General features: G+C 41.7%; 1 protein-coding gene across 13 annotated transcripts; it reads left to right on the top strand.

Annotated features, from left to right (window-relative positions):
- The first annotated feature begins 1,137 nt into the window (after positions 1 to 1,137).
- add1 (adducin 1 (alpha)) lies at positions 1,138 to 26,701 on the top strand. Of its 13 annotated transcripts, none has more exons than XM_041059290.1 (18): positions 1,138 to 1,272; positions 9,675 to 9,883; positions 10,499 to 10,661; positions 11,005 to 11,156; positions 11,259 to 11,339; positions 11,473 to 11,622; positions 11,728 to 11,871; positions 12,056 to 12,154; positions 12,625 to 12,798; positions 12,885 to 13,142; positions 16,368 to 16,463; positions 16,657 to 16,749; positions 17,155 to 17,172; positions 18,456 to 18,542; positions 19,426 to 19,582; positions 20,264 to 20,653; positions 21,465 to 21,554; positions 24,319 to 26,701. In XM_041059290.1, exons 2-18 carry the CDS (start codon positions 9,689 to 9,691, stop codon positions 24,597 to 24,599), a joined length of 2,628 nt encoding a protein of 875 aa, XP_040915224.1. In that variant the 5' UTR covers positions 1,138 to 1,272; positions 9,675 to 9,688; the 3' UTR covers positions 24,600 to 26,701. The 13 variants fall into 13 exon arrangements, with proteins under 13 accessions (XP_040915224.1, XP_040915213.1, XP_040915215.1 ...); XM_041059279.1 differs by lacking the exons at positions 17,155 to 17,172; positions 18,456 to 18,542 and adding exons at positions 23,139 to 23,154; positions 23,702 to 23,755 and having other exon boundaries at positions 24,319 to 24,440; XM_041059281.1 differs by lacking the exons at positions 17,155 to 17,172; positions 18,456 to 18,542 and adding an exon at positions 22,457 to 22,494 and having other exon boundaries at positions 24,319 to 24,457.
- Positions 26,702 to 27,111: the final 410 nt, after the last annotated feature.

Here is a 27,111-nt window from a genome sequence, read left to right as displayed (position 1 = left end):
TCATTTGTATTGAATAATACAAACTTAAACACTTAACTTTGTTTAAATGCCTTTAAGCATATGTTTATTAAACAGCTTTTCAGATTTGCAACACGTTAAAGGTTTGTGTGGCTTTTTTTAAAATCTTAGACAATAGACAGCTTGCACAAAGTGCAAGGAGTTCCCAGGGTCTGCAATATCTCATGAAGTTAAATAAAACTTGCACAGAAGTGCAAGTTTTATTTAACCAGGGAATAATTCAATGTAGAACCGAACCGCCACTTACTATTAATGTACCATAGCAACACAACTGTAAATAGAATTTGGCTGCAAATTACAAGAAGAAGAAGCTAAGATGCAAATAAAAATCAGAAAAATTTGCACAGGAACAAAGACTAAGACCTAAAATATTAAAGTGTTACCCTAAGCCCATGAAAATGGGTTTGGCTACTCTGATGATTTGGCTGCACTAAATTCAAAATCGTGTGTATTATCCCAGAGCCATGATGTCTCTGAACAATAGTATTAATAAGCTATTGTATGCTTTAACTGTTTTGTGCCACTTTCTGAATGATGTATACACCCCGTACCTGCTTAAAACAATGGTGTAGAAGCAGGAACACATTTCCAGACAACCACATGCTTATGAAACTGGATTTCCTAGTGTGGATATTTATTTGCATTTCCTGTTCTGATCAGTTGATAGTAAATTGAACATTTTGTTGGTCAGGGAACACAAGCAATTTGATAAACTCTAAAGCTTTGGCATTATGAAGTGAATTAGTGATTCAAGAAAATTATCACTGGATTAATACATACTGAAAATAGCAGATGACTTTTTTTATGAGCCTATTTGTTCCTTCAGTGTTTATGGACGCTGGAAATGTTCATTATACATATGGGGCAGGTATGAGTCTGAAATATAAACTGTGAGTATCTCTATCTGACCAGCACCAGGATCTATCCTCCTCGACTAAGCTTCATGGCTTTAGCTTTTAGCAATAAACCCAAAGCCCCTTTCTGGGTGGGGCGGGCCCCTGCATCTTATGCTCCAATCACGCGCCCCGATACTATCACGTGGCTTCGGGTGGCCAATGACGAGCCGCAGATTAACCCGTTTGCCGCACCCAAGTGGGATGATGGTGGATGGGCGGAGCGGCGACGCAGGGACTACAAGCGCAGGGAGATAAACCCGCTCTGAAACCACCAGGGTAGGGGGATAAAAAATAGTGAAAACCGCCGTTCCGCTTTCACCGAGCGTTGTTTATTTTTCATCACTTCTTCAGAGAGAGGGTAAGCTCTGACATAGCCTATACGGTTTGTGTTTCTGCGGCAGTGTTTGTCCGATGCAACACGGCCTGTGTGTGTGTTTTAATGTTGGTGCCATGGTCTTTCTCCTTGTGTTTCGAAGTGGCGAGCTCTCTCACTGTTTTGCCGCTGTATTGCCTTTAATCTGGGCAGTCTGCGGAGAGGCGGCCGAGCACGTTTTCCCCCACCGTAAAACGAGCATTTCTGTGTTTTTGTGCCGTTTAATGAATTCAGCTCCGCTTAGACGGTCTCCTGCGTGGAACAAAAACAGCGCAGGGCCACGCACACTCTGTGCCCGGTGTGTTTTGCCCCAAGTATCGTTTTAGCCCCCGCTGCCCGAGCGGGCCTGCGGTTGCATTATTTTGCATTTCTTGTGCGCACAGGTACGGTAGTTTAGGTCTCTGCATTTCCTCATGTAGTGTTTCTGCAGCGGATACTGTTTATGGTCTGGGCGTGTGTTGAAAGCAGGGGGGTTTGGGCTGTATTCAGTTGTGTGGTGATGGGGCAGTTTCCTGTACGAGGCCAGACAGACAACACCATGTCCTGTATAAAGATATCTCTGGACTTTCGTTTTAAGTTGAAAACAGGTTGTGCATGTTAGGACAAAAAAAAACACCATGCCTAACCCTAACCCATACTGGTGTATGGCATGGCAGAATGCAAAACACAGATAATACGTTTAAACAATTCCTGAGATAAAACTTGGACCACACTCTACAGTATACAGTAATAATGAATGGACATACACTGTGCACAAAATTTACTGTCAAGGGTTTTAATGAGTTGTTTTAGTCATTCACATTTGCTGCTTAAGGTTTCTCAATTATGATGATTTGCTCAATTTCCCCCTTTTTTTATGTAACAGTAAATTTATAATCTTGGATTTTGGTTGTTGATTGGATCAAACATGCAGTTTGGCTTAACCACCTTAGGCTCTGGGAACTTGTGATGGTTTTTCACTGCTTTGTGGTATTTTTCAGACAAAAGCAAAAGCAGTTAGAAGCTGATATAACCTGGAGGTTTTTAATGTCCCTTGTTGCCTTGTTGACCGACAGTGAGCGCTTTGTATTTGGGCCCAAACTGAAGAAGGTAACCACTAAACTGTTGCTGTCTGGCTTCTTTCTTAAGTGCACTGTGAAGTCCCTTCCCCCTCATACAGTGTGAGGATTAGACAAAGCCAAACTGCCAAGATAAATTGTGTGTGTGTCTGTGTTAAGGGATGGTAACTCCCTGGATTTGGTAATTCTGTTAGAATGAGTGAAACTCCCAAAGGCCCCAGCTCAGCTCTGTCAGTCTGGCTCCATGTTGCCACCCTCGACACACACTCCACTACTACACACACACACACACACACACACACACAGACACACACACACACACACACACACACACACTCTAGATACAGAGCTCTGTGTTTGTTTTACTCCCACTCCCCACGCCCACACCCTTGACTGCAGTGCAGCTGAAAATGTGTTCCTGATTTCAAGTCCATTCTCTCTATTTCACTCTTTCCTTCCTTCCTCCCCAGATGCGATCACTTAGCAGGGTTTCAGGAGGCTTTTTTTAAAAAGTTGAAGATGTAAAAACAGACATTCTTGAAATTGCATTCACGTCACAGAGGTCACTAAAGATCATGTCAATATGTGTAGCTATGTTTGACTCAAATATTTAGCCAGCAGAATGTTATGCAGATGCACACAGCATAGTACAGGAAGCCATACAGGGAGGGGTGTGTTGTTACAGAGAGCAATCTCCCACCACTCTGTCCCATATGACATGCAACAACCAGATAAACCCTGGATCACTGTACTTGCATGTTAACACAATGCAGTGTCATGCCTGGCCTTGGCCGACAGCGACAGATAATACCTTTACCGTGCTGATAGTCCCACTGATGGTTTAGCTTTACATTTTAAAAAATAATTTTGTTGGCTTTGTCTGTGGAGCTAATTTTATTGTTTCTCAAATGAGACAGTTAGGTGTCTGTTGGCTGAAAGCTGTCTTGGGGGTCATTAATCACATTTTAGGATAAACATCAACCTGGAAAAAGTCACATTACTTTCCAAAACAGTGATGGATGCTGTGTGACACTGGATCCCACTCGAGCTGTTTTCTCACAAGGTTAGCATCAGTTGACTAAGCACAAATACCTGGAAACAGCTCTCTGGAACATAATTACATACAGTAAAATGGAAATATAATGTAGTGAGTGAGTGAGTGGATGGATGCTACAGTGTTGTCCTCCTGGCTGGCATGAACTATAATCCTCCATTACAGGTTCAGGTCGGTCCACCTGACTTCAAAGCGGAAACAGAGCTTGGCACAGTTTTTCAATACCTTAATATCCAATACTCACAACTGTCTTGTTTTACAACTCACAACCCAAATATACCCAGTTTACTAGTCTTGAGAAGCTGGAACCAGAAAATATTTGGCACATTTGCTTCAGATGTGACTAAAACTAGAAAATAGTTGACGATTCATTTTCTGTCCGTTGATCGATCAATCAATGAATCAACTAACTGCTGCAGCTATAGACCAAAAGATTAATTGACTAAATGAGAAAATTGTTGGAAAATTACATTTTTATTTCTAAAGAAGTGCTGCTTGGTGGATTGTTGTGCTGAAATACTTACCCTTGACTCTGAAATCAAGGATATGTTTACATGTGGAGTGTGTGAGAGGAATTTAAGATATTAAAAGGTCATTTTTTTTCATATAGTCTGGTATGATATTCATGCTGAGAAACATAGTGGAACAAATTCAAGCAGAGTATCACGAGTAATGTTGCAAAGACCCGATTTCCTTTCCTCAAGTCATGTGGTTTGAGCAGTGAAGTCAGTAACATGGACTCATATACTCATTCTGTTAAATACTGTGTTTTTGTTTTTCTGTTGTTAGCTCATGTTGTAAGTAAGATGACTTATCTGTGTACACTGATTACTGTCTGGTGCACAAGGCCATACATGGGGCAGTGCTAAATGACACCTAAAGCATTCCTACCATTCATAGTAGTTAGGATTTTGTAACACACACTCACGCACACACATATACACATACACGTGTGCACTAAAGAGCAGTTGCTCGTGGATTCTTCATTGCCAGTAATGACAGGCATCCAGCTCAGAGATATAAAGGGCCCTGTCTGAGTGCTTCTTTTAAATGTCTGGAAACTGCTTGAAACACCAACTGTACACACACACACACACAGTCTGTTAGAGAAAGACCAGCAAGAGATTGAGGCTATCTTAATACACACACAATAATCTTTTCACTGGCGATTGTTTGATTGGCATATTTTTGGAAAGAACTAAATGGATCTTTTTTCATAGAGCTTAGTCACGCTGAAAAGATGTTTGTAGTTCAAGCTTCCGTCTCTCAAAGGAGATTTATGACCAAATTGAAATATGTACAATATATGCTGAGCAGTTTAAAGCTTATAAAGAGCCATGCACCGTGGGAGAGCTGGGAGTCTGATGCTCCTCTTCATGTAGTACCTCTTCCTTTTTCTCTTTGCATCATTGCCTCATAGCTGCATCTGTGCAGAATGGAAACATCTGTACTGAGTGGTGTCACAGAAAGTTCAAGACATCAGTTTGAGTCACTCATCTAGAGGAAATTATACCCTTTGTTAAGCGCAACAGCATCCTGTTTATTTTCCTTTTTTGTACGTATAGATGTACATCATCCCAGTAGGCACTTGGATTGAAGACTTTTGTACCATTTCCACCATCAGATGGTGCAGATAGTTGTGCAAATGAACTTGACTAAGGAGTAATAGAGTTGTATGAAACAGGAGTTGCACAATCAGCTCACTGAAAGTGAGATATAAGTTGGTTGGTGGAGACATCCTCACCAGGCTGCTCCTGGCTTTCTCAGTTGAGCAGTAGATTCCTGTCAATGTAACTTTTGGTCTAAGTAAAGAGATTTAACTTGCTGTCATTTGCCACCAAGTTTATAACCATCAGTGCAATGAGCAAAGGTTCCTCTGGGAGATGGCGTAGCAGGCTCAAGTGTTTTCATCGTTTGGCTTTCATCTCCTTTTGGTACTTTTGAAGCATGAAGTTTTAAAACACTTGATTCTTATAATGACAAATCAAAATGTCTCCTCTAATTTCTCGCACAAAGGCAGGTGGCTTAGACTGTAGCAGCTGAATGTGATCCTTGATTCATCATCATAACATTTTCCTGTTGCTTGGAGACGAAGAAAATCCTCACACACGTACAGTCCAAGGGTTTCCCACATTCACAGTGAAAATGGAGGCAGAAATAGCAGCTTCACAGACAGTCTAGAGTGTGTCAAGTCTTCATTAGGTCTTTATGGCAGGCACTTTATGGCAGCATCTTAAAGGCAAAGGCTCAAACAAGGTGATTTTTCTTTTGTTGCTATCAGCCAGAGATGGCCCATAGCAGGTTCCTCTGTCCGCAGCCTCAGAATTAAAACGTTTGACTGTTTCTTCTCCAGTCTGAGACTACAGTAGTGCAACTCTGTCTTTACGTGGTAATTCCACAACTGGGTGATTTAAAAAAAAAAAAAAAAAAGGGTTTTTTTTACATTTTTCGAGAAGCTGAACCTTTTTCCGAAATCCACAAGGACGCAGTGCAGTGCCAAGACCAGATGCTGATAAGTCAGAGCTGCTTTAAAATCCCCAACATTTGCAGGGTGGTTCATAAGTTGCAGCTTCAGACACACCCACGGTTCCACTCACTGAGGACGGGGGTAATTTCCAATACAGTTTATCTAATGGGTGAGGTTATGGAAGCAAGGGCGACTCTGCTTGTGGGAAGTCAGGCCATCACAAGATGTTCTGTTTGTATAATTGCTGCATTTTTATGTTCAGTTTTTTTCTGTCCCTTCTGAAGAGGGTTCAGGTGGAAGAGCAGAGCTCTTTCTGGTTGTCATGATTTGCCCTAATGTAGTATGACACTCGCTCACTGATGCAAAACGACAGGTGCTTCTGATGCACAGTGACATTTCTGGAGTTGAATTTTCGGTTTGTTTCTCAAGGACAGGACAAGTGCAGTAAAACGTCGTAGTTTTCGCGGCATGCCTGGATTATAACCAGGTCGTGTAATTTGTGTGAGATTGTTTGTAACCTTGGCAACTCGTGTTATTTTAATTTTATCAACAGATGTTTTAAATCTTCAAAATGAGTAACACTTTAGTTTGAAGGTGTGCGCCGTGTGACACTGACTGGCTTGCAGTGTGATGTTGGCCTACAGCTGTTCTTACATAACACTAATCTTCTAAAGGCTGTCCCGAGTTGCCATGGTAATGTGTTTGGTTGCCATAGCGATCGTACTCTTAACAGAAGCGGAGGCTAGCCGAGCCCCTGCACCTACATATTTCTGAGGAGAGAGGAGAAACGGTGAGGCGGGGGCGCCTGCGTTTATGAGATGACAACGTTATGCGTAAAGCTTCCTGCATCTTACAGACATTGTTATTGTTACGCTGTCCAGAAGAAATAAACAACTCTGGGGTCTGAACATTTGTTTTTAGCACAGTTTATATGCAACAGAAAAAGAATGGTGTCTAGTATTGCACAGATGGAGTGATTCAGTTAACATTTGTGGAGAGGCAGAGTGCAGTGGGGAATGAGTTTACTCAGATGCTCCTTTAGATGGCAGTGGAAATTACCTGATTTTACTCCATTCGTAATTTTTGTTAATGCACAACACGTCCTGTATTCTCTTTAACCATTCCTTACATTGTTTACTCTGGTATCAGGGTGATAGCACTGACACACAGCAAAAAAAAAAAAAACAGAAGAAAGCCGCTCCTCTTTTTATCTTTCTCCTTCAGGCAGTTTTAGCGATACTTAAACAAACACACAGGTTCATTCACCCTGTATTTGCAGGTGTTGGCAGTTTTGTTGTGGTGTGCACTGCAGTGCAGGACTGTCTGGACTAATGGCAGCCTCAAGAGACAACTGAAAGGATCCTATTACACTATTCCTGCAGTGCAGAGACGGGTCATTTTAAGCAAGCAAGATTAGCATTAATATCAAGCCTGAATACAGATTTTTAGATATAAAATAGCTCTGGGTAAAACTCCAGTAGGTCACTATACCTATTGCCTGTGGCAGCAGTTGTAACCATAATGGACTTCTCCACAAGATTAGTAAAATGCCACAAAATTAATCGCCAACTATTTTGATAATTGATTGGTTGGTTCCAGCCTCTCAAATGTGCAGATCTCTTGCTTCTCTTTCTCATATATCACTGTAAACTGAATGTCTTTGGCTTTTGGACTGTTGGCTGGACATCATAAGCATTTTTCATTATTTTTGGATATCTTATAGACAAAACAACTAATCAACTGTCAATTAATGAAAAATAATTGGCAGTTTATAAAAAGCACAATAAACAAACCACAGTGGATAATAATATTTTAAAATGAGACATCAGTAATCATCAGTAAATAAACATGTTTGTTTTCTCTTTTCCTCTAGCAATAAACAAACGTAGCATAAACAAGTCAAACCAAAGGGAATGAGAGCTGACCGGTGGTCCAGAAGCATTAAGCCCCTTTTCTTGGAAACAAGGCTGACAAGAATTTATATGTGGCAGATCTTCATGTGCATCTCACTGTTTTTGCTGCATTTGCAGAATGAAACTAATCTGAGTAGATTTTTACATTTTGGAGGTAAAATTATATTAATAACAGGCCAGGGAATGGGACGCTTTCCTTAATGAGTGTATTTGGCAGAAGAGCTAATTGCTAATGTCCTTATTCTTCTCTCAGTAACTGATGTTCTGATCACACGAGTGTGACAGAAGGGAACAGCTTTCCTTCCTGAATGACTGCAGAGAGAGTATGTAGCTGCTTTTAAACCACATATTTAAATGTAATTAACTGTAAATTAATGTATAATATTGATGTGAAAGTAACTAATGAAGTATGGACAGTTTTTAGGTATTAACTATAATCTGTCAGTCCAAAATGATGTAAAATGAAGGCCATGCATCCTATCCATCTGTTATACATTTTAACATTTCAGTCTTTAAATTTTATTGTTATGTATTTATGAGGTGAAAATAGACAAAAAAAAGTGTTGGCCTAGAATTAGCCGAACAGCATGAAGACACAGAAACCTTCACTGGAGCAGGCGACCTGAGCTTTGTGAAAATTGTTGGGTTTGATTTTGTGGAAAATCTCAGAAGACCAATAAAAGTGGTCAGAAACAGAGAGAGGGCCTGTCAGCTCTCAGTGTGATACTGGATGCTTTGGGTTTGGTCTGCAGTTGTCATGGCAGTTTTGGCTGAACATTTGTATTGATGCGGACTAATGGGCTGCATCAGTTTCTGCCAGGGCGCTCCCTCCATTACCCATGCATGCCTGCATACACACACACTTCCTATGCTGCATAGGTTTGTCTGCATCCTTCAGAGTTAGAGCTTGAGTCGTCTGTTCTGTGACAGACAGCTGGAGGATATTTATCCTCACGTACACCCACCAGTTGGATGGACATGGATCCATTGGAAATCCGTCTCTGTCTTCTCTATGTCTTTAAATCACTCTCTGTTGTTGTCAGTTAACTCTTTTGGGGCAACAGTTTAATGGAACGCGTGGTAATGTATTAACAAGGGCTGCGATTCACGATTATTTTCATTATTGATTAATTTGCCAGTTAATTTTGTCAATTATCTAGTTAATTGTTGACAAAATTGTTCAATTATAGTAAATTGAATATCTTTTGAATACATCACCTTGGACTTTTCTCAATATTTTCTGAAATTTTTAGAAACCAAACTTATAATGATAAGTTTATGATATTAATGAAGTATAAGTTTTACTTGCAGCCCTGGTATACAATAATAGTTATGTTGACAACATGCATCAAAAATCTGTTATCCATGATAACAAACACTCCTTGGTTCTAATTTTGTTCTGAGGCTGAATGGTAAAGAAACCTATGGTTATATTTCCAGTGTTTATTTTCCATTCCTTCACCCAGCCTTGACAGTTGAGTGGATTCCAGGAAACACATTGTGGAAATCAATTAAAACCTCTCTGGGCAGGGAAGAGCGGCCACATGACCATGACAGGAAGTAGAGGCGAGTGTGGTCTGGGGGTGATTGGCTTTCTGCGCTAATGACTGGCCAAGCTCATACTAACTTTCTCTGTATTTCCTCTATCAGCATCTTAATGTCTCCTACTTGATATTTTTCATATTACTTAATGATAAATATGTATTTTCTGCACATTTAGGAAGCGAGCCCTACATTTTATGCACTGAATGATTAGGCCATAATCGTCCGTCCCGCAGACAGTTAGTTTTGATCAGTATTAACAGTTATGATGTGTGAAAAAAGATGGTCAGAAAGCTGCAGAGGGTCAGAGGTAGGCATATACATCACATCGTCTTTTTCCTTGTTATAAAGAGGTCACCGGCCCAGGATGAACGGCGAGTCAGGTGCCGGAGTAGTGACGGCCCCCCCTCCCACCACCGCCCCCCACAAGGAGCGGTACTTTGACCGGGTGGATGAGAGCAACCCGGAGTACCAGAGGGAGAGGAACATGGCGCCCGACCTACGGCAGGACTTCAACATGATGGAGCAGAGGAAGAGGGTCTCCATGATACTACAGAGCCCGGTCAGTGGACCATATATATTTAACTCACGTGTTTATTATATATTCAGATTCAGTAGTTTCTGTATCATGGATCAGGCTGGTAACGCACAAAACACAACCCTTACATTTGCTGTTTATTCACTACATGAACTGACAAAATGCTAAGGACACAGTTGATAAATACACAGTGCCATAACAGACGTTTTTAAAAATGTGAAAAGGCTGTTTTTAGTGTAAAGACAGCAGCCCCTCTCAACATCACATGATGGATCCAGTTTATTCTCCATCAGCAGCGTGTCTGTGAGCAGCTGAATGCCCAGGACAGAGAACTGCACTGTTTAAAGGCCTATTGTATGTTTGAAAAGCACTGATGTATTCAAGCCCTGAAAAACAGGCCCTGAATGGTGCATGTGAGTTCCTGCAGATTTATTTTCATACCAAAATGAAAAAATAAATTGAAAACAGAGGCAACTTAAAATATGAAGCATTCTGCGGGAACTGAAAATAATAAATTGGCTAAAATCTATCATTAGCAAACCTTCTTTTATCTGTTTCTGTTGTTTTTGGGTCATTGTGCCTCTATGAGTTTCTTTTTTTGCACTGACATGTTTTTGTGTTTGTGTTGATGACCGGCAGGCATTCTGCGAGGAGCTGGAGACAATGATCCAGGATCAGCTGAAGAAGGGGAAGACGCCCACGAGCCTTTTGGCTCTGCAGCAGATCGCAGACTTCATGACCACCAGCATGCCTTCCATGTATCCCGCTGCACCGCAAGGAGGCATGGCAGCGCTCAACATGAGTAAGCAGAGAAGAGAATGAGTGTGTGCGACTTTTTGACCTCAACCTTGCTACGTCTGTGCTCACAATGAGTAATGCGGCGTATGCCAGAGTTAATCTCTGGACAAAGTGGCCAGTCAGATTTCAGCAGGCAGATTCCATCTACTTGTTATTATCTGTTGAGTGAGATTTTTTTCCTTTCCTGCTGTCAGAGAATCAGAAATGGCCCTAATTTGTTCTGTACAGAGCACTGTATTTTTTTCACTCATAGTCTCTTTCTTCTCAGCGTTTTTCTGTTATTATTTTTCAACCTCTTCCATGTAAGCGAACACTGTCTTTCTGTTTGTTCCACCTCTTCCTCTCAGGTTTGGGCATGGTGACTCCTGTGAATGACCTGCGCGGCTCAGACTCCATCTCCTATGACAAGGGCGAGAAGCTACTTCGCTGCAAGCTGGCTGCCTTTTATCGGCTCGCTGACTTGTTTGGCTGGTCCGAGCTCATTTACAACCACCTCACAGTGAGTTTCTTTAAAATACAACAGACCATGTCAACTGATTTTATCCAGCCCTTTTGGAGCCACTTTCCCTGTAACAGTGTAATCTGTCCTCTGGTCTTGTAGGTCAGGGTGAATTCAGACCAGGAGCGTTTCCTTATTGTCCCTTTCGGGCTCCTGTACAGTGAAGTCACTGCTTCCAGTCTGGTGAGAATCTGTGCTGAATTCTGAATTTCTTATTCCTCTTTAGATAAATTCACTTCTAATAAGATTAAAATATGTTGCACTTAACTAGAACTTGACAAAAAAATGAACTGCATTTTTGTCCCTGGCCCTCCAGGTGAAAATAAACCTTCAAGGTGAGATAGTGGACCGGGGCAGCACCAACCTCGGGGTCAACCAGGCCGGCTTCACTCTCCACTCTGCCATCTACGCTGCACGACCCGATGTCAAGTGTATCGTACATGTACACACACCTGCGGGTGCAGCGGTAAGGGGCAGTGTGTACACAGTAATTATATACAATACAAACTCAGACATAGGCTCATTATAGTCTTACATCATATGTCATGTGACCTTGTTTGTTTGGTTACAGGTATCAGCCATGAAATGCGGCCTGTTGCCCATCTCACCTGAGGCACTGTCTCTGGGTGAGGTGACCTACCATGACTACCATGGCATACTGGTGGATGAGGAGGAAAGTATTCTTATACAGAGGAACCTAGGGCCTAACAGCAAGGTAACAGCAGTGTGTGTGTGTCAGTGTGCATGTGAAATTGAAAACGAGAAATGTTACTTAGAAAGTTTAGTCTTATTTTATAACTTCAGAAACACATAAAATTTATGCTTTTTGTTAATTAGCCCAGTGGTCATGTTTTTTGTGTGGCTGTTCTTTCCCAGTTTTAATTTTTCCTCTGTCCCAGGTGCTCATCCTGAGAAACCATGGGTTGGTCTCCGTAGGCGAAACAGTGGAAGAAGCTTTCTACTACATCCACAACTTGGTCACTGCCTGTGAGATCCAGGTAGGACACACGCTGAGCTCTGGAAAACTTATTTAAGTGATTGTTGTTGTTGACCTGATTTACTGTGACATTAAATGTAAATTATATCACTCTCTGTACAACAGAATATACCCTCGGATATATATCATTTCTTGGCTGCAACTAAACGTTAATTTACGTCTTAAAAATACAGATTATCACTTTGTTACTGTGCATTATAGTATGACAGAGAAAATCATGTATTTCCATTTGGTGTTGTGGTATTTTGCTCCATATGTGTGTCTGCATTTTTCATAACAATTGTCTTTGTCTCCTGTCTCTCCATATCTCTCTGTATATGTTCACTTTCTTCATTATTCTCCGTATGTGTGTGCATTATGTTGGATGTTTGTGTGTCTGTCTATGTCCTCATGTCAACATTTTTTCCCCCCCTCTGTATTCTGGGTCTGTCTGTGGTTTCTCTGTCTGTATATCCCCTTAATATTTTCCAGGTGCGAACACTGGCCAGCGCTGGAGGGCCAGATAATCTGGTGATGCTGGACCCGGGGAAATACAAGTCACGTCCGAGGGTCCCTGAGCCAGTTGGCGACGGGTCCTCTGCACACCCCAAGTGGCAAGTCGGGGAGCAGGAATTTGAGGCTCTCATGAGAATGCTTGACAATTTGGTAGGTACAAAGAAAAGGTTAAAAAAAATGAAAATTTCACAGCAATAAAAAGAAACTTCTCATCAATGTGTCTTCCTGTCTCCCAGGGCTACAGGACGGGCTATCCTTACCGCTGCCCGGCATTGCGAGACAAAGGTAAAAAGTACAGTGATGTGGAGATCGCTCCCTCTGCCCACGGTGGTTACTCATACGGGGAGGACAGCGACTCAGGTGCTCGCTCCCCGCTGAAACACAGCTTCCAGCGCGGCCAGCGCGACAAGACCCGCTGGCTCAATGCCGGCGGCCGGCCCGACGAGCCCTACGAGGACGGGCCCGACGGCAGCAGCCCCAAGTCGAAGCCTAAGGTGTGGACGAACATAACACACGATCACGTCAAACCCTTGCTGCAGTCTCTCTCGTCCGGTGTCTGCGTGCCAAGCTGTATAACCAACTGCTTGGTCTGTGCCTACCTTATTGTTCATAGTATAGATTTTACAGCTACCTTGTTGGTGGAATTGGGTAGGTGGTCGGCATCCTGAGGGCCTGGGGACAGTGAGGAGTCAAAATCTGATTATCTTTCCTTTTTAACTTCTCACAGGCTAAAAATGCAAGTCAGGGAATTCTTGCTTTTCACTACCTTCAAGCTCACTCACACTGTAATTTCAGATGTCCTATTAACCCACCTTTCTAATGCAGCTACCTCTGCTCTGTTAATTACCTTGTGGCATAGCTGTGATTATTTGTTGACCCTCTTTTTCCCTTCTGGTCTCCTAATGCTTCATGATGCCGGGCCAGCTGCCCACAGCATGCCCCCACTGCATGTGTAGTAGTGAAATGCATTGTTGGTGTTGGATGTTTTTCCCAGAGGAGCGAGAGGCAGGGGTGTGGCATGAGTCCTCGAGTGGGCAGGTGAATGTGGAGAGACTCTGTGATGTTGTTGCCACATTGTTGCTCACCCTGTAATACACATAGCTTTGTCTCTGCATCTTGAAGTTGGCTAACTTTGTTGCTCAAGATGAGTCAGGGAGATTCAGTGAGATTTGAGGGAATATCAGTCAAAACTTTCCAAGTGTGAGTTTGCTCCTTAGGCTGCTCACAAAGTGTATTTATTAGACATCTCATGAGATTTACATTGCCTGCATAAAGGAGGGAGGTGGCATGTCTCTAGCTGAGAATATTCAACTTCCAGAATAATGCTAGACACATGATAGATATTTGATAAAAAAAAAATAGTATGGTAGCAGAAAGCAAATACTTTGCTGGCAAAAGAGTTATGCAGCCTGCTTTTCTAATTTTCTCAAACACCTGCAACTGCTCCCAGTTGTATGTTTCCGTTTCCTCTATTATTTTTGTTCTCTCTAATTTCTGGTTTCAGTTTGAAAATTGTTTTAAATACCTCAAGGCCTGCATGAATGGATTTTGTTTGAAGAAAAAAAAAAAAACAAAGCAACAAAAGCCATGAAATTTGACCTGACTTTTGAATCAATTATCTCCTGTTGGGAAAGTAGGAAATGTTGTGTTGTGAGACTCTATCTCAGTGAGTATATCGTGTTTACATGTTCATCTCATACTCAACCAACCCAACCCAGCTACTTCCATCAAGAAACCCTTCCTCATCTAGCCCCTGGTTTGGCAGCTAACCAGCCAAGCTTAGAGTAAACACAGGAATGAAGTCATGAGCTTACGCTTTTCACTGCAGATTACATGCTTAGTTTAAAAAGATTTAAATGAAATATTTTGCATGGAAGCTGACGATTTGATTTGTATATTCACGCGCTGCTCATTCAGTTTGGTGCAAGAAATGGGTGCAGACTGTTTTTCCCCTTAATCATGCTGAGCATTACCAGGTTTACGAAAAGTAGATGGGATATTTTTTTTTCACATTGAGAAAATATTTTATATTGTAGCGTTGTGACAATGGAATTTCTTATTTTTATTTTCATTTTTTAAATTTTTGTCCCAACGTGGGCGAGTGTCCTCGGGTGTGTTTCTCTCTTATCTCTGTCGTCCTTGTTGTTGTGTATCAGCCTGGGAAATGACTTTGGTGATGCCAGCTCACCCCTCACTGCCACTCTCGCTTCGTAAGCCAGCCTCATCGTCTCAGTCACCCACCCAGCCACCCCTCACTCTCCCTCACCTCTCGCCACCACCCACTCCCTCCCCTACCCTCTCACCGTTTTTCTCATTCTGTGATGTTTTCGGTTGATTTTCAGTGTGCTCCTTCTGTTTGTTTTTGATTCTAATAGTACATCAATGATGATGACAAATGGTTGTTGTCCTGCACAAGGTTTTTTCATGAGTTTCTGACAGAGCATCACTGACACTGATCATCTTTAAAGCAGTAAGCCCGGAGGAGCATATAACCTGAGAGATGTTTAAAAACACAGAGGTCCTTGTGGAAGAACATTCTTGTATTCTTATCCTAAATCTCTGTATTCAGTCCTAAAATTGCCTTTCAAGGATACGTGTTGTGCTCAGGTTGTGGACTATTTTCATTTACAGAGATGTTTCCATAGAGAAAAAAGAAGACCTTCATAGTGCTGAACTTGTCCTGCTGTCAGAAATTAGCAGACGAAAAAAGAAACGACATCTTATCCTAATTAAATCCATACAGATTAAGACATAAGGATTTCAGGTTAAATCATTGTTGTTCCCTAGTTTCGGAGAGTCAGACTGTCTGTACATAACTCATACAAGAGGTCTGGACCACTCATAAACTCACAGCGCATAAGGAACTGATGAATGCCACATATTCTCTTAAATCACCTACACATTATTTTTAAAAACATAAAAGTGGCTCCTGTGTGAAGCCCCCTCGGTGCTGGCTCTCAAAATCTGTCATGCAAGCTTAACTTCTCAGCTGCTTATAAAATTATAAACTTCATCTCCTTTGCATATCACATTTTGCAGCTCCTCTGCACAGGAAATATACCAAGAGATGCAAGGTAACATGTAAAAGCACAATTTAAAAACATCTGTTTCTCTTATATAACTTGTATAACTCACTTCCACAAGCTTAGTGCAGGTTAGCAAGTTTGTGTGAAGGAGTAGGATTATTTATAAATTTTAAAACTAAATTTATCAAAAATGTGTTCATAGTCTCAAGTCGTTTTCTTTATAAATTCCTTCTCTAGTTAACAATTTATAAAAACACTCACAAAAAATAGAATCTGTCATGTATCATGAGTGTCCTAATGCTCTCCATTTACATAATTTAGGCTTCGCTCCATTTGGGTCTTGTACAAAAATCAAACATTCTAGACTCAGTTAGATTATATCATCCCACATTACTGGGAAAATAATCTAATACCATAGGTTGATGAATAAGCATCACAGAGGTAATGATGCAGAACAATCCCCTGCTCAGCGTACTAAAATACAAACCAAACTTGCACCTTTTTTCCTAAATGTGTCTCATCATCATTGGTTCACTTTTTACATTCAGACCTTTTGACAGTCATCCAACTTTGTCCATTTCAGTTCAGCATGATTCTTGTATTGTGAAGCCTGCATAGTTTGTGCTTGGGTTTTCATGTCAGTCAGTATCTCTGGTTTTAGTTGTGTTCTAACACGTTACGTGGTGTTTACAGTGGACAAAGGAAGACGGCCTCCGCCAGGCTGCCGTAGCCAATCAGTTCATCCCACTGAACACCAACCCAAAGGAAGTCCTGGAAATGAGGAATAAGGTAACACAGCTTTGTTTTATATTTGGTTGTAGTTGGATTTCTGGTTATTAGTATTGCTGTCTCTGTGTCTCTAGCTCAATAAATGTTTTACTCCTTTTACTGCCTGTGCATTTGTGAAACATATCTAAGATAAGATGGAAGCATTTTGAGCAGGATGTACTGGGTGTTTATTATTCCTTCATGTTGTTTGTAGATCCGGGAGCAGAACCTGCAGGACATAAAGACAGCAGGGCCCCAGTCACAGGTTCTGTGTGCCAGCACGGTGGTGGAACGTACCTTTACCCAGGTCAGTCTGTGAACTAAGCACATAAAAAAAACCTGGCTGCTACAGCTTTCCTGACCTGGAGATGAATATGACTCACATACTGATAAAATACCAGAGAGTTTGTGTCGTTTGGTTTCCTCTATTGAGCTAAATTAAACTCAAAAAAACTAAAAAAATTATTCTGTCCAGGTCCGGAGTCACCCCTTAAAGCAAAACGCTGCAGTGTGTGAATGTTGTGTGTGAAGTTGTCCTCGACACTGAGCTGTAATGTAAGAAATTTGTTGCAATTAAAAATACAATGTAATCTGATCAGACGTCAGTTTCTAAAGGAGTAACTTCACCACTAATAACGAAGAGAAAGAAACATGTCCTCCACATTTTTTCATGGGGTGACTTTGTAACTGTGACGTTATTCTTTAACCACAGAGATGGTCAATCTGGCAGGTGAGTAGTATGTGGGAGAGGTAACCTCACTCTGCTCTCCAGACCTGCCAGCTCAGGTTGTCTCCATTATCATGCATTGTTTTTTTTTTCTTCATTTCTTTGTGGATTTTATTGGTTCTGCCTTTTCTTCTCAGTAGTTCAGAGTTAAGGCTGTTACCTTGAAAAGTTCAACAAAATGTCTCCATTACAGTCCGATAATATCTTTTTTTTCCGGTGCATGATCTCTTTATCCTCTTTTTGAGAGGTACAAATGCAAAACATGGGAAAATTGCTTAAAATTTGCCTTTTGAGTTCAGTTTGCATGGTTTACCCTCCCTTCACACATCTGCTACACGGACTTGAAATGTTTTAACCTAAACATCACGAGAAGCAGAACACAGTCAAATTAAAAGTCTTAATTTAGCTTTAGGTGTCCCTAAAACTTCACCAGCATGTCAATAGTCAGACCAAAGGAGCCCTGGATGAGTTGTTGTTTTGTTACGGATCAGATCGTATGAACCACATACTGTATATCCCCCCACCTGTGTGAATAGTTGTCTTTACAATGCATGCTTCAGGCTCTTTGTTCCATCACTGCTATGCTTGTCACAATCCCACATCTCTTTCCAGAACCATCTCTCTTTGCATGCATTTCCGATGTTTGTGTATGTGTGTATGGTATGAGTGGATGCAGAGGTGGAAAGTAAGTAATTAGTAAACAAGTAATTCTACTTTTGCACACAAATTTTTAACAAAGAATGCATCTACTTTTGAAAAGACAGATTTACATATAAGCCTGCAGTTGTGTTGTTATTGTCTAATCATTTCTGAACTGTAACCACTTAAAATGAAGCACTCTAAAGCTCTAAAACGTTTTGGAGATTTCTAAGTGTGTGTCCTTACTGTGAAGCGGTTATGATGATGTTGACAAATTGGCCCCATTTGCTGTGACTATAAATATGTTACCCTAAGTAGTTACTTATATCACTCTCTTTAATGAAGAGATTTCTGTTTGAGTAACATAAGTAATAGAATTTCTAATTGAGCGAGATTTTGTTGTTCTCTTTCCACCTTTGTGTGTGTGTGTGTGTGTGTGTGTGTGTGTGTGTGTGTGTGTGTGTGTGTGTGTGTGTGTGTGTGTGTGTGTGTGTGTGTGTGTGTGTGTGTGTGTGTGTGTGTGTGAAAGGTGGTATGTCTGTGAATGTCTGCACACATTCACGCCTGCCTGCCAGACTGCTAATTTGAATGTGCTGGTGTTTAAGAGCTGGGTTGTGCCCCCCACCTCACTGGGTTTACTATTGCAGGACGCCCCTCTGTCTGACTGTACAGACACTATTGATGGCCTTGATGTGTCCGAGGGGTCCTATAGTCCTGCTAAATCATTTAGAAAGGTACTTACTGCTCCAGTCACAAATACTATTCACCTGTACTTCACATCACCCTCCAGTCATTCCTCTGAGCCTGCAGATAGGCACTTGATTTCTGGGCCTGTACAGATGAAGGGAATGAAGTGAATAACAGTGTTAGAATGAGGCAAATTTCTCTCTTGTTATGTTTCTGTGGTCTTGTGACCTAGTCTTTTTCTGCATGTATATGCGCTCTAGGGCCAAAGAACTTTAGATAGTTAAATTAATGTGTTCTTGTGCCAGCTAGGATCCTTGAGGCCAAAGATAGACCCCGGCTGTCATGAGTCTGTCTGCAGGAGAGATTTTCACCATTGTTTTGAAGTGTATTGTTTCAAGCTGAGGTGGGCAGTGAAGAGGGCAGGCATTAGATCCAGTGACGGTGGTGTTTACTGCATGTATTGCACACAATTTTTAAAAAACATTAAGTGAAGCCAAAACTGTTAAAATTAATGTTTTTGGCTTAAAGAGCTCAACTCTTGCCGTTTATGTTAGTTTACTCTAGTCGTGCCTTGATTAGCGTGTGTGCCTGGTAATGTACTGTTGCCTTGAAATTTTTTCCAAATCTGTCAGTGCTTGGCTTTTATGTAGCAGCCTTATTGTATGGGATGAAAAAGGAAAAATCCTGCTATGACTTTATATAACAAGAAGTAACCTGTGATTTTACATCATAACATTTGCTACTTACATTTTCAAATGGCCTATTGGCTCTAGCTTGTGCTCTGAAGAGAAGTTATTTGACTGAGATTTTCTGCATTTGACACTGCAGCTATTTTCCAGTAGATTAAATCCTTCAATGTGTAACCTTAGAGTGACTGTCGTCTGTGTCACCTCAACATCTTTTTCCACCTTTCTTCTGTGTGTCCTGAAGGGGGAGCTTGTGACCGCATCCAAGGCCATCATCGAAAAGGAGTACCAGCCCAAGGTTATCGTCAGCAAGCAGGGTCCCAACCCCTTCACCAAACTCACCGACCAGGAGCTGGAGGAATACCGCAAGGAGGTGGAGCAGAAACAGAAAGGGTCTGAAGGTAAAGGCTCTGAATTTTTGGTATTTTGTTATGAATGGAATAATAGTCGCAAAAATTAGTTGTCTGCTCACCACAGTGGTCAGGTCTCACAGAAATTACCAGCAATTTGTACATTTTTTTAAGCCAAGTTTCAGTAATGTAAACTGACAGCCAGCATTATCTGTCAAAATGGCAGCTTTTTTTTTTTCTCAGTAATGGGCTGCGGTTATATCCCCCTCTGTTTTGATAATGGTGTATAATGAGGTTTATATCAGTGCAGATGAGAATTTAATGACTTACATTTTTTTAAATCCTTCTCAGGGTAAAGTTGCAAGGACATCAGGGAATTGTGTTGTTTAATTCACAGCTCTCTCCTTCTGTGTTCACTTTTACTTGACCTTCCCCAAGGAAAGAAAATTACACTGAGAAAAACAATGTAGGTTAGATAAGTCTACACAGCAAGCATGGATACAGGAGAGGAATTAAGCAGGGATCACCTGAGCTGTTCTTCTCTGGTTATACTACATGTTATGTACAGTTATTTTAAACATAATGACATATAATTGTTTGTAAAATATTCTTGTAATAAAGGAGAAAAACATTTGCCATTCTGCAGAATTATTCACAAACCTAATAAACTTCAGACTGGCCAAACTGTGATGTTATCTCTCCACACATACACACATGCATGTGGATTCACAGTGCAGGGACAAGACGCTAGTAGGGAGGGATCAGCCTCCAGTGTATCCTGTCCTGAGCCTGAAACTCTACCGAGAGGTCAAGCCTCAGTCGCCACAACTCTACAGTCTACAGCTGACTCGCCCAGCTTAGAGAAAGTCCCGCCTACAGCAGCCACACCTGCTGCACCAGCCTTCGAGCAGGGCTCCTCTTCCCTCGGCCTCTCCAGTGGGGCTGAGCCAGCTCAGGGCGAGGCTGACTCTGCAGGGACGCTAGCAGATGACGTTTTTTCGACCGCAGATGAGGTTTTTTCAGCACCGGATTCCCCACATAAGGAGTTCCACTGTGCCGTGCTGCGAGCCCTCAGCAAGGAGCCGTCGGTGGTAGTGGCAGCTAAGGCAGATCAGGCTCCAGGTACACCAGATGAAGCGGAGTCCTGCCTAAACTCTGGCCTTCCGCTTCCCGCCTCCTCCCCTGCTGAGCCCTGGTCCGCCTCACTACATACTGCTGCACTGGGAACCTGGGGATCCCAGTCTGCTGTGTCCTCTCCTCTTTCTGAGGGTTTGGAGTCTGCTGCCTTTTTTTTTTAAACATGCGCAAGCACCCTCCCTACCCACAGTTCAATCTCTGAAGCCTTTGCTTGATTATTTTTCCCCCCCATCCCCTCTGATGTCTTGTCCAAAGGCATCAGAGCTCTGGCAGATCAGATACCTTTCTGCGGTTTGATTGGACGAGGAGCTGAGAGAGAGGATGTGAGGAAGGGCTCATTTTGAGACAGAAACCCATCCCCTCTCTTTCAGGATGCTCTCTCCTCAAGTCTAAAAAACGCTTTTGCATTGGAGTGTTGTTCTAACCTTTGACGAAGCTGTGTCCTGAGCTCAGTCATCCAATCAGAGCATCCCATGTGTGGACATGAAAAATGGTGTCATCCTTCTCTTCTTGCTAACCTGTCCTGAAAATATCTCTGTTGGTGTCCACTCTCCCTCTTGTGCCTCTGACTGATTTCCATAAAAACTAATGGTAGTTTTTGTGGCTCTTTGGGACATTTAAAGGTTGATTTTACTGGGATTTGTTTAAAGGGTTTGCAGTGTCCTCCTGATTAAAGCTTCCTCCCTGGTTTGGTTCTGTGTGCTGTCTTCCCTTTGTGTTGCAGAGCTGTCAGTGTTCACTGTTCATGAGGTGTAAATAGGTTCTTACTGTTTGATTTCTGCTGAATTCCTTTCAGACCCGGAGCAGCTCGTAGAGTCTGAGGAGGAGCCCAAAGGCCCGAAACCCACCTCCACACCACCCAGCACCCCAATCAGAGCAGAGGAAGGTACGTTGGCCTGACATACTCGACTCTCGTGGCCCGACCTGTCTGGCTCAGCATGGGTTTCTCCGGCCCTCTGGCTGGGTGGTTTGAATCTTTCTAGGGTCAACAAAGGGAATGCGAAGCCTCCTGCCCATACATCTGCCTGTCTGTCTTGGGGTCTGTTGTTGTTGTTGTGGTCTTTATTAATACTACTACAGATGCTGTGCTGTGTTTTCTGTAATAACAGGCCAAGAGGTTAAAGAGTATTTCATCAGGTTTATCCTAAGAGATGGATAATTGCAGGGGCAGATAATCTTAGTAAAAGGGCAGTCTCAAAGCTTAATGTCAGGAAATAGTTTGGAAAGACTGCAAATGACAAAGATATGATATATATAGCTACTGTGATGGACCCCAGTGCAGACTTTTCAGTTTATTTTTGTTTTGTTTTTTTAATTTTATTTTCTCCCTCTTGGTCTTTATTACTATTGGATTACACCTATGCCAGCAGTATCATCTGTGATGATACCAGGACTGGCCCTAAAAATCTTATGTTACTGCCATGTATTTAAACAATAATTGGCAATATTACACATCACATTACACATCGTGTGTAATGAGGGAGGGAGGGGGATGGAAATCTTTGATCGCAGGTGTAATCTAATACCCGAAATGTTGTTATATAACATATGTCTCTCTATGTACAGTATCTCCTTTACCCTTTCACTTCCATTCTCCATCTTTTGGGGTTTACTAAGAATGGTTCCCAACCATTCTTTTTTTAAAAATTTTCTTCTGGTGGTTTTTTTTTTTCCTCTTCCACATTTTTGTTTCCTTTTTTAATTTTAACTCGGTGCCTGTGGTTTGATCTGCATAGACATTTGTTTCTACTTGTGCTTTTTCTTCTTTGTGGCTGCGATTACAATCAGGAGATGGAAATTCAAAAGAGTACCTGTTGCCATAGTAAGTACGTACTGTTCCACCTCCTCACCACCCTCCTTAATTCCCCGTCACCCTCCAACGCCTGCGTGTGATCATTTACCCCTTTTTCTTTGCATGGCTTCGATAGCAGAGCTGTTCTGTGGTCTGAACTAACCCATCTGCCGGGGGTTTGTGACTGTTCAGTCGGTCTTAACTCGGTTCTCTGAACTCCTCTGAATCTGTCTCGGTGTTGATGGGGGTTATTTCAGAGCTCCTCCATTTTTCATCTCCCATATTTGCCCCAATTCTGTTAAAACATTTTTAAAAAATGAAATGACCATGGCAAGAAATTACCAGAAGAGGTCATACTGAAACATTTTCCCTAGCAGTCCTATTTGAGAAGTGATCCCTGGATCTGTAATATCAAGCTTTCGAGTCCCATTTACCTGATTGATGGTAACCTGCTCTGAGCAAAAGTGGAGGATGTTCCTGAAGTAAACCTCACAACCTACCAAACCTTTTCCGTTAGATAACTTCTCTTCTCTTCCTGCCAACGAGTCACTATCAAATTAACCAACCTCTTTTGCACATATGCACATTCTGTCAGTGTTATATGACTGTGTATATTTTTGTCTCATGGAAAATTCAGGTAACGTTTTGAAAATGTGTTGAATGTTGTTTGTCTTACAGACGAGTCCTTTACCAGGTACATCAGTGCTTTATCTGAGTGTGGCTTTTGATTGGCTTTGCTGAGACTCACTGTTGGTTCAGCTTCAAAGGCGGTTGAAGCCCAAAGCTTGTCTGTGTGGTGTTTAGTGTCCATTTTACCTGTTTATGTTGTTTGGCCTCACCTCTGTTCTCTGATGGACATGAGAGATGTGAAATGAAGACTGATGTGTAGTGTTTGATCAGGTCTTGGCGAATGGTTTTCGCACTAGTTTCAGCAGCATGTGAGCAGCATTAAAAATGAGCAGGGCTGTAGTCGTTTGGCACCTGACTGCACAGCGTGAGCCTGTAGCAGTGGTTTAAATGCTGTGTGGGCCACTGATCCCTGGAGGTCTACTGAAGCAGACCCTCTGGATTGACACCAGTTGATCCAGAGAGCTGCACCAGTTTGGAATTCATTTGCCTTTTAGACCCTCCTCGGACTTGTTCCGTAACCTCACTTGTGTGGTTTTATTTATTAAAATCTCTGAAAGCATTGCAATATTTTTTTGTGTTGTAGACTTTCACTTTTGTTTGTTTGTACACAGGGTGCAAATGAGCAAGGGAACTGCGCTCATTAAGATTTGCCTGTTTAAATGAAGGTAAAACAAAAACGCTGAGTGTGCACCAGCTTTGGCCTGTCAGAATAGGAAGTGTAAAAGGAGTCAGAGAGAAAGAACAGATCCTGATTAATAAGAGCAGAGTCTTATTTTTGATGCTTAGCATCAGTCTCAAAGGTAAGAAGTAAAATAATGAGCCCCAAAGAGAAACTTTGTAGTTGTATATGCATCTTGGTCTGGGTTTTAAGACCTGAGAAAAAGTGCATGTTAAGGTGTCTGGTGTATTACTTTAGTAGAGTGTGTTTTGTGATGTGTTCTTCTGGCTTTTATTAGGAGGGTTGCTTATGGAAATATTAAAAATGCCTTAAAGTGTACTTTAAGGCACAATAGAGAACATAATTATATTTTTTAAAAGGCTCAAAGTCAAGGATAGATGCTGTAGACTAAAGAAGCCAGACTAAAGAGGCTTAGCAGAAAATCGTGGGTTCTACAGCTTATCCAGAGGTCAGTTTGTAGTAGCCTCATTGATGTGTAAGCTCAGCGGCTCAGATCCATCGGTTTGTCTTTCGAGATCAATAACTCTCACCGTCTCCGCCCCCCACCAGAGTCCTTGCCTGACCAAACCTATAAGGATGAGAGCGATGCAGCCACCCTGAGACAGACCCTTCCAGATTTAACGCCCGACGACCCCTCCGATGCCCCAGCACTTCCTGCCGAAGACTCCGCCCCTGCCCCTGCCACCGCAGACGCGGCCGAGGCGGAGGAACCCACTGACGCTGGCGACCAGGAGGGTGACGAGTCTCCCAGCAAATCACCCTCCAAAAAGAAAAAGAAGTTCCGCACTCCTTCCTTCCTAAAGAAGAACAAAAAAAAGACTGAGTCCTAGATTGGAGAATGTTGGATCGGTCCTCAAGGCTGGCCAATGCCTCTTTTCATTTTTTTGCTTTTTGTCTGCTATCGTTGCACCCCCCCGAGCAAGCCACAGTTACACACAGTTACGCTTTTTGTTGTTTTGATATCATTTCTCGCTGGCTTATTAACCTATTTTTCCTCGTTAGTGTGTGCCAATTTTGTATACAGTGTAAAAATGATTGCATAAAGGTTTTTAATTATTAGAGGCTTTTAGTTGTGAGTGAGTGATGCATTCAGTCTTGTCCACTCCTTCTGGCCTTTTACGCATGTCTATTACTACAGGCCCACACACTCGAGGTGAGGTTTTAGGGTTTTATCACCCGCATTTTTTTTAAAAAGAAAAGAGTATTACTAAACTGTTGAAACCACTAGAATGTATAGGGATTGTATCAAAATGTCAAAGTGTCTTTTAAAATACAGTGAACGCAGAAAGAGAAGCTTGTACCCTCTCATTTAACTGGTGGTCAATTCTGACAGTGAGAACTACAAATTGCACAGTGCACCCATGTAATTACATGTTAGCAGGCCAGGAGAAGTACACTTGGAATATTTTCAGTGGATTATTTACCCGTGGAATATGCAGTCACGCAGAATCCATATTAATGTGTCCACAATCCAATATTTTGACGTCATCTACATTCATAATTAATCACATCAGAGGTTTGATCTTTTACCCACAAGCATTTGGCACAACCCTAACGTACCGGTTTATTGTGTTGTGCTTTAGGTCTTAATATGATGTGGGAGTTTGATTTAGAATTTCACAAACCGGATTCATTAAAAACACCCGTCTGCGGTGCTGCAAACCTGCAGGTCGTTTGAGCATAGTCATAATGAGCGTGACACACAGCGAAGTGTGAGTCATCCCTGGAAGTGTAATTAAGCATTGCGCTTGCTGATCATTCCCAGGGGTTGATAATGTATTTGCTACTGGCTCTTCAGTCTTCAGTTTGAAGGAATGTGTACAAAAAAACCCTGAATTCTCAGTTTTTATGTTTTTCTTTTATTGTAATTATTGGTTCTTGGCTTTGTTTTGCATTTGCTCCTTGATTTCCCTTTGCTTCTGAGAAAGACAGAAACAGGCAGATGTGCTATGTATTGTGTGAGATAACACATTTCACCTTGTTCTTGAGTATGTCTTTTTTTTACGCTTTTTCTCACAAAGTAGATTGAGCCATAACGACTTGCTGTGAGAGAGCACTGTGAACTTCCTCTTTTATAAACCACTGTCGGGGAACTCATCCCACACGTTGCTTTTAGATAGTCACAGTCAGCCATAGAAGTAGATACAGTTGTTACGGAACATGTGAACGACATTGTCACTGTTGCGAAGCTGCATGATCAATCATATATTCAGAACCCTCAACCTCGACTTTCCTGTGTACGACAGACGCAAACAGAACTTTTTCACTGAATACCTGTGTGTTTCCAGTTGCAGTAAAGACGCAATGTACACTGGAGAAGCAATTACATTTTTGTTTTGTCACTGATGCGTAAGCATCGGTGTGATTGCAGTTGAGCTGTGCTTGAGGTTGCGGGGCATTAATACCAAGGCCATCTCCTTGCATTGCTTCCTAACTTGTGTTTAAAGGGTTAGTCATTTGTCAGTCTAACTCACAGTGAACCAAAAGGCAACACTAACAGGAAGCTTCACCTAATCTGAGATGCTTAAAAACCTTGGCCTTTAATTCACTGCAGGTGGTTTACCTACAGCGCTACATATAAGCTGAGAATGTCTAACTCTGAAGGACTGCATGTGTAGAGTGCTTAGAGCGTGTACTGTCCTTTAAAAGACTGTAACTACTCCTTTTTATTTGATTTCTATTTTTATTTTAGCTTTAGTGTGCTGATAATAATACTGAAGTCCTTGTATTCATGGTTTTAATTTGAGTCCACCATATAGTTTTTTTTCTAATCCCACAGCTATGCCGATTTGTATTCTCTGTCTGAACTACTTCCAATTTTAAATGTCTCATCATCATTATACCATCTACAGACTTAATACTTCCACCTCTTTTTTTTCTCATGGTTCTGCCTCTTTTACAGCCATGAATAAACAACACTACCTTGAAAATCTGTATTGTGTGACTGTATTCATTCTCTCATTCATCATTTACATGTAATCTCAGCGTAAATAAATAAAATACATAGATTACAACCCCTCAGATTTATCTTTTAACCTTGTAGAGTGGATTGACCACATGGCTTGAAGCCACTGAAACTACCTTACACTATATACAAAATATGTTCCTGTGGTGCTTATTATGATTTTTTATTTGACAGTCTACTAAAACTAGCTAACTAGCTAACTATCCACACCCAGTAAGACCTTACTGGCTGAGCTCAAGTACACATAATTAAACTGAAGTGCAGATTAATTGAATTGGTAAATGAGCGAAATTGACAGGATTTTCTTTCAGTGATGTGGCTACATGCGAAACAGATATCTGCTAGTAAGTTGATAGCTTGGCTCTTGCCAGGCATTT

Source organism: Toxotes jaculatrix, chromosome 16 (genome assembly GCF_017976425.1).
Source record: "Toxotes jaculatrix isolate fToxJac2 chromosome 16, fToxJac2.pri, whole genome shotgun sequence".
NCBI lineage: Eukaryota > Metazoa > Chordata > Actinopteri > Toxotidae > Toxotes > Toxotes jaculatrix.
This window is presented reverse-complemented; position numbering and strand designations above follow the sequence as displayed.

Excerpts from the sequence above, each read along its gene's own strand:
- add1 (XM_041059290.1), top strand. The coding sequence starts at position 9,689 with ATGAACGGCGAGTCAGGTGCCGGAGTAGTGACGGCCCCCCCTCCCACC. Across the intron at positions 10,662-11,004 it reads CATGGCAGCGCTCAACATGA|GTTTGGGCATGGTGACTCCT; the intron begins GTAAGCAGAGAA and ends TCTTCCTCTCAG. Across the intron at positions 12,155-12,624 it reads TCACTGCCTGTGAGATCCAG|GTGCGAACACTGGCCAGCGC; the intron begins GTAGGACACACG and ends AATATTTTCCAG.